Here is a 7639-nt window from a genome sequence, read left to right on the forward strand (position 1 = left end):
GGTTGAGAGCACATGCCTTCCTTTTAAACCTTACGACTCTTTGACTAGTTATTTGAGAATACCAGGTTCTGACTTGGCATCATGGTGTCTGCCAAATGACTTAAAAGTTCCATTCAAACTACAGAGATAGGGACTTCAAAGAAGCACCACTGTGTTATGAATTTATCATGCCACTCCCAACACTCTGAAAAATAATCTTTTATGGATCTATGATGAAAACATAATTTTAAAAGTATGAACTCAAATTCCTGTGGCATTTTTAAAAAAAAGTTAAATTTCTATGCCCTGCGGAAATTTTCTGGTGGAAAACAAAAGAAAGTATGACAAGAGGTCAGAACTAGACCTCACTTTTCCCGTGTCTTTATAATCCAATCCACATCGTGATGACAGTATTCATCCTCAAGGAACACCTCTGAATGATAGGTTTTGAGATTTTGTGCATGCAACTTCCCCCTTTCATCTCAAGCCACCATCGCATCAGAGGTGTTGTAAGGATCGCAGATAAATTGGATAATCGCCTCAAAAGGCTGCAAAGCGTCAACCCACTAGTACATCTTGTTGCGGAACCAGGTGTCTCTTTGAGAGGTTCATTGACGTCTGCTGAAACTTAACCAGTAAGTCCAAGAACTCCTGTGGGGAGCTACTACCTCCGTTCTGTCTGCAGTGCAACAAGTACTCCATGGTTTGCCTGTAGCCTATGGCACGGCTTGCGGAGTAACTCATTGTATGGCTTGATGAGTTCTTATTTGGCTGCAAACCGATATCAAGAAGCCATGAGGAGTGCAACAAGTACTCCTATGTCAGCCAGCATTTCCTTACACCTCAAATCAATTGACATGTAGAGTTCAGCACGTGGACATGCGAGGAAAATACACAGGAAATTGTACTCCAGTCCCTTCACTTCACATGTTCCATGGAACCAGTGATCTTGGTGTTGTGCAGCTCCCGAAATGAGCTGTAATGTAATGTGAAGGCAGATGAAGGAGAACCTAATGACCTGATGATATCAAGCCTTCTGTGTAACCTGACCAAGTTATTCGTGTCCTGGGCTCTGGGATCCCCAGCCTTGAGCACCAGATCCACGGCGGTACAGCCCAATCCCTCCAGCGACACTGATCATTCAGCTTGCTGTAGATAAACCATCTGAGGTACAGCCCAATCCCTCCAGCGACAACGGGCACGCAGCCCCTGCCAAGAACATCCCACGTCGCCTCCGAGCGTCATCCAACAACATCCTGGTTCCTGGACGAGTAATCCTCCGACGCGTGCATGATGTCAATCAGGTGGTGCGGCACCACGCTCATCTCCAAGGCGGACGGCTTGGCGGAGCGAACATCGAGGCCACAGTACACCTGCACCGAGTCGGCCCTGATGATCTCGCCCCCGAGCCTCCTGGCCGTCTCTAGCGTGAGTCTCCTCTTCCGGCGCCCGTTGGGCCTGATATCACGATGACCTTGGTTTTCCTCCTCGCATTGGGAGGTCACTACGTGCAGTTCCTTGTTAGAGCCAAGATAGCTCCTCCAGATGCCGCGGCGAGCAGCCCCGAACCCGAACCATGGCCTCATTTCACAGCACATGGTAGGTACATCAAGCACCTGCACAAGCTGATTCAGAATGAGACTGCAGGGCGAAAATTAATTAAATGAAAATAAAAATGAGAGACTCATCGTCCTTGGAGTTTATTGTTTCCTCGGCAGCATTCTGCCGAGCACATTGTGTGCACAGGAAACCAGCAGCCCATATCAAATCCAAGGCTGCCCGTCACAACGCTGGCATAGAAGAAACAGAAAGGAAGCGGTGGGTCGACTCCGCTCCAGCTAGCAAGTGGACAGAGAATCAAGGAACGAGCTAAGCGGGAAGTCAGAGAAGAGGAGGAAGAAGAGCAGGCGAGGGCAGGAATGGAACTGTTGGAGTGGAGACCCTGAAGGCCTGAAGCTATAGGAATGATCTCACTGGCCTGCTTGTGTGCTACCGCAGCGGCCTCGGCGGCAGCCAGGATGACCACGGCGATAGCCATGACCACCAGGAGACGGTTCCGCGAGAGAGAAAGGATATGCCGATGGCGATTCGTCTCGGCCAAAGTGTATGGGATCTCTAGCGAAGGAGGCGCTGGGCCCATTCATCAATGTCTTGTTCCCCGTTGCCTTGGTTGAAGACATGAAATCAGTCACAGGTTGAGAGCTGTTGCAGATTCGAACTACATCATCGAGTACCCGGAACTGGAAGGATGAAGCCTCCATGCTCGAAGAGATCACCAGCTGTTCTAGCTTCATGAACCTGAAATACCTCGGCTGTTCACAAATTTCCCTATTGGCCAATATCTACTGACCCTTTACAAAGAAATAATAACCCAACAACAAGATACTATTAAACTTAGCTCAATGGAAACAACAGCTGAATATTACGCCAAAACATTGGCCAACCAGATCGATAATTTACGGCTGCACCAACACAGGATTTTAAAATAACATTATGTGGTTTATCACGACCTTAAGAAAACTCCACACAAACAACAACACGAGGATTCAACCTCTGGAAGGTGAAGTAGCTAGACAAGGTTCTCACGGAGTTTGGTTCAAAGTTTTAATGACTACTATGGGTTCAAGCCCGCCTGCTCTTCCAGCATTGGGAGTTTAACTAGGCAACTTTTGCATCAGCTATCCTGCTCTTCTTCATCTTCTTCTTCTTCCTTGTTCTTCTCAAGCTCCGCTATCATCTTGGCAGCTGCAGAGTACCTCGCCTTGCGTGGGGTCGGACTAGGATCACCAACGATGCTCATGTCAAACTCAGAGCATGCGAGGTGTACAGTGGCACGGAACATTCCTGAAAAAAATTATAGGATAATGACTAGTGAAGAAGTGCTCGAAACAATGTGTGAGAGCTCTGAAAGGGAGACGATGATAGTCAATCGAACAGAAGTTACACTATACATGCTGTCACTTCAATGCACAGGACTTACAGGGAACTGTAGGGGCTGAACTCAATAATGGATAATCAAAAAGTACATGGAACAAGACCTACTTGTAGGATATTCTTAATTCTTATTCTTATATGGTTCAAGGACCAAATGCTTGTCCATGCAGAAAAATAATGAGATAAAAGTAAATATTTGTACATACCATCCGCCACTGAAAGCACTATTGCATATCTTGGGAGCATCCACTCACACTTTTTGCAGATGGCATCAAGCTCCTGCATTGACAGGTGTCAAATTTACAGGTGGCATTTAAAAATTCTAATACATCAGTTCTGCTCGAAGTTTCTTACCTCGCATTTATTGAGGAATGCCTGCTTCAGTTTATTCCTCTTAATGCTCCTGGTTTGACCGCCATCTCCAGAGCAAGCTGAATTGGCAACTGCCGTCATATCTGAACAAGTTCCCTTATAGCTTTCCACTATTGCCAGCGCTTTGGGTGTCACCTTCCCTTCTGCATAAGGTTCAAACATGATGAGTACTAGAAACTGGAACTGATATAGAAACAACTACTTGCCAAATCTTGCCACTTCCGCTGGACGATTTGTTTGTCACAGAGTGCGGTGGACAATTCGTCCGCAATGAGAAGTGTGCCACACGACAACTTAGTACAGAACTTTTGGAAATGTATGGCTCCTAGAAAAACAGTACCATTCAAGATTGTATGAATTTCCATATCAATTTGAATACTTCGTTCCTGAAGTATGCATTCCTTGCGAAGCTGAAACAAAGAGAGAAAGGCACGAGTTCACATCAGCTTCTCAACTAGAAAAAATTTAAAGGAAACATGCATCATTTTGACTGAAATAAAAGAGAAGACATATAACATACAATTTCATCCCGTATTTTCTGAAGTGATTGTAGTGTATCATACATCTGATCATTATTGTTCTCAGTGATGCCGCCTACAATGAGATTAGCAACACGTAGGTTAAGAACTGACAAATACCTAATAACAAGAAAAGCAAGCTGTCTTGGGTGGTTTATTGCAACCTGAGTTTCCTGTCATTTCCATATTTTGGCGTTTCAAAGAACCGTTCTCGATTGCGTGATCAAAATATGGTGCCTGATACAACAGTAAGTTATTTAAATTGAAGCAGAGGAAATAAACGAAATAAAAGCTTGGCCTACTCATCATCTACTCATCAAACATAACTGTTAGCCAAGATTTGCCTAACTTATAGCGGCTATTTGGTCGCCAGAAGGTGTTTCATCTCTAGATCATAGCGTAGGCTCGAGACAGAAACTGACCTATGAAAAGGATAAATACTTATTTGGTTGATTAAACATGTATAGTGTGGCTCCTTTCTTTATATTGAGATGACTAGCCCCTAACAGTAGGATTAATCTTAACCCATTGATCTTTTCCTAGCCGTTCTATGGCGTTGTATGGGCTTCTAGGCTCTCTCTTCTATATGATCAATGCACCTATCTAGGGTGTATTCTCAAAAAAATAAGTAATGGGATATTATTCCTTATATTTGGTAATATTGGATTGGGTCGGCTTCCTCCCCGCACCCTAATCCCTAACAAACGAAGTGTGTTCTATCACACTTTCCAAAACATTCACATTGCAACATAACAGATGCCCAAACTCCATATAAGATAATATAATAGAGTGTGTAGGAAAACACACAAAAAAATAGAATAAAGCACAACAACCATCACAATAATATTGTATGGATAAGGACGGAATAAAATTAATATTTATTACTAGGTCACCATATTTGAAAGTTTACTTCTATAACCATTTCAGAGTTGTTCGTAATGGGTGCTATTATTGTATTTTTTTCAACACTAACAAGCTGTAATTTAGCTTACCATTGGCAGAAAGGCATCTTGGGGCATATTCTCATTCTGTGTCTTGTGCTTGTCCACTTGACCACCTAAAGTTCATTGTATCAGAACACTAATAACGAACGATGTATCAGTAATATCTAAATACGGTTAAGAATGACTCACCGGACTGTAGGAGTATGGGTCCTCCACTTACTACTGTTGTTGCTTTTGTATTTATTGACTTATTAGTCGGGAGTCCTGGAGTTTTGACATCAGGAACAATAAGTGATTCATTTTCTGTTATGGGACTCTCACCATCTGGACCCTCCGTTGATGTAATCCTGGAAGCTTCAGCTTTCCTTTTGCAACTGTTCTTGTCCTTGTTTTCTATTATGGGGATCTCATCATCTGGACCCTGCGCTGCTGTAGTCCTGGAGGCTTCAACTTTTCCTTTGCAACTTTTCTTGCGCTTGTTTTCTATTATGGGGCTCTCACCATCTGGACCCTCAGCTGCTGTATCCCTGGAGGCTTCAGCTTTTCTTTTGAAACTTTTCTTGTTCTTGCTGATGTTGGAGTTCTGATTACTATTGGCACCAGTTGCTTTTATTGCTCGTTTGTTTTGCATTGGAGTTGACACTTTTGCAGTTTGTTTTTTCATCTTTGACATGCTATTCTCTCCTTGCTCTTCCAATTTTTCATCTATCCCAGAGTTCAATCTATGTCTGGGGACATCAGGCCATTTCCTGAAACATGTCAAGTGTTACGACCAATTGAGTTACCTGTGGAGGAGTCCTAGTTTCACGCATAAATAGCTGAGAACAAATCTAATGTTACCTGTGGAGGAGTCCTTGTAAAATCTCCTTATATGGAAGAATGTGATAGTACTCGACTACCGATGTTGTTTTCAGGAACGGATCATTTACAAATACTGGACCGTTCATACTGTCGAAGAGGGAAAAGGGAAAAAAGTCAGTATCGTCGAGAAATAGCAAAATCATACAGCATTGAGCAAAACATCCTCGTTTAACAGGAAAATGTCAAAAAAAACATGATTTACGCAATACGCATCAGCAGAACAACATCAAATATACATGGAATGTGTTACCGCCAGAGAAAAGAAGGGAAGAGCTATAGCAAAGCAACCTGCGCCGACATATGCAATAAATGGGTCACAAAGCAAGCCACACATTTTAAATGGTCTCACGTAGCATCAAGATGTACCATACTATGGTCTTATTTAATAAACTAAGGAGTGGTTGATCATAAAGGATCTGACCTACAATCATAGAACTATCTAGTAGGTAAAAGCAAACCTGAGAATCAAGTCTTCTAGAGACACTTCCACAAGTTTGCACTTTGTTGTTTTCTTATATTCCACGATGAACAACTTGGTAGTCGTCCTTCCTTTACTCAACGAGTATGTCAAATCTTCGTCAAGAACAAGCAAGTCTGAGCCATCCATACCTATTAAGACAATAATTTTACCATAAGGAGCAGCAAACGATGCATAGGTGGATCAAACAAAAAAGGCACAAATTATTAACAAAATCAAGTTCATGTATCACACTTTTACACGATCATATTTATACAAAGATATAAACAGCATCTCTAGCAAACAATGAGCTGCTATTTGTTCATGTACAAGGGAATTAACCTTCCTAGTCTCCCAAGTTATTTTCAATCAGCTAGTTGATAAACTCAAATCAAGTTTCATTATTAGTAGCTTGTAGACAACCAAAACAAATGAGAGGAGCAGTGCCAAGTCAAATAATTAACAAAAATTATTTGCTGATGTTATTGTTCTGCCTGAGACTAAATGGTTTTCACTAACTAAGCAAGTGAGAAGTACATTTTTGGGGTACATTCTAGGACCATGCACGTTCTTGTTTTCTGTAAAGAAAGTGTGAACCTCAAATTCATTTTTGGGTTCATTAGAAGTTCAAATTTAGTACAATTCGGAACAATAGTAAACTTCTATTTACAAAATTAACAGAAACTCTGATCCATACTATTCTTCTTGTTTCTCGCAAGTATGTTTGATGGTATGAGAAATATTGTTGGCAAACTGCTAATAATCTGATCGAAGTGAGGAAAACCCCTCGCCAACGAAAAAATGAGAACTGCAGATACGGATATATAAATTAAAGGCTGTAGTGATAAAAAAACCCGACCTGTTCTACGCTGCACCTCTGACATTGCTAGTTGTTGAAGAATTAATGGACCATCCAAAGCACCAAATGTTGTTTTACTTGTCGACTCCTCGCCTGCTGGTTGGTTGGTACTGTGTGAAATACCGGATGCAGCATCATATTCCTTTTCTATGAATGACCAGACACCCTTGGTGTCAGCACCATACTCAATCAAACATTTTTTCTTTGTCGGGTCCAGAAGGAGCACAGCAACTTTGCCTATTGGCCACACTCCCATGTCTGGATAAATTTTAGTCGCATCGAGTTCTGCAGCAATCTTACAAGCTTGTATTGCTCCTTTATCAGTAACAGATAAGGTGGCATCATCTCCAGAATCGTTCTCATACGCATGGGCTATGCTCAGGTATGGCAACAAATCTTCTCCAACAGAAAGAGAAGCGCACGTAAAAAACCGCTTGGGATCAGCAAAAGCAAGCTTCGGAGACACCTTCCTGTGGTAGTAGTTGTACATAATGATAGCCGTGTGAACCTGCAAAACCACACAGCCGTGTGATGAGTTAGCAGCTGAGGAATACCATCTTAAATGTATTTAAGCAGCAATAGAATAAGAAACACATTACACTGCACATAAGCAAAAGGAGACGAGCATTTCATGGCTACACTGAGGATATTGTCATGGATAGCAAAGGAAAATAAAGTAATACAACTAGAATGCTCAGTTGACAGGCAAACTGTA

General features: G+C 42.2%; 1 protein-coding gene and 1 pseudogene across 1 annotated transcript; both read right to left on the minus strand.

The window, feature by feature from the left end:
* Positions 1-344: 344 nt before the first annotated feature.
* On the minus strand, positions 345-1577 carry LOC124651973 (annotated as a pseudogene).
* An 839-nt stretch (positions 1578-2416) lies between these two features.
* On the minus strand, positions 2417-7422 carry LOC124655495. Its single transcript, XM_047194375.1, has 11 exons — positions 6925-7422; positions 6067-6217; positions 5588-5695; positions 4937-5496; positions 4796-4860; positions 3968-4040; positions 3806-3879; positions 3626-3695; positions 3268-3428; positions 3120-3192; positions 2417-2823 (listed from the first exon to the last, which is right to left on the minus strand). Exons 1-11 carry the CDS (start codon positions 7412-7414, stop codon positions 2654-2656), a joined length of 1995 nt encoding a protein of 664 aa, XP_047050331.1. The 5' UTR covers positions 7415-7422; the 3' UTR covers positions 2417-2653.
* Between the last annotated feature and the right edge of the window lie 217 nt (positions 7423-7639).

Source organism: Lolium rigidum, chromosome 5, assembly GCF_022539505.1.
Source record: "Lolium rigidum isolate FL_2022 chromosome 5, APGP_CSIRO_Lrig_0.1, whole genome shotgun sequence".
Taxonomy (NCBI): Eukaryota; Viridiplantae; Streptophyta; class Magnoliopsida; order Poales; family Poaceae; genus Lolium; species Lolium rigidum.

Excerpts from the sequence above, each read along its gene's own strand:
- LOC124655495 (XM_047194375.1), bottom strand. The coding sequence starts at position 7,414 with ATGTACAACTACTACCACAGGAAGGTGTCTCCGAAGCTTGCTTTTGCT. Across the intron at positions 6,218-6,924 it reads AGAGGTGCAGCGTAGAACAG|GTATGGATGGCTCAGACTTG; the intron begins GTCGGGTTTTTT and ends TTGTCTTAATAG. Across the intron at positions 3,696-3,805 it reads AGAAAATACGGGATGAAATT|CTTCGCAAGGAATGCATACT; the intron begins GTATGTTATATG and ends TCTTTGTTTCAG.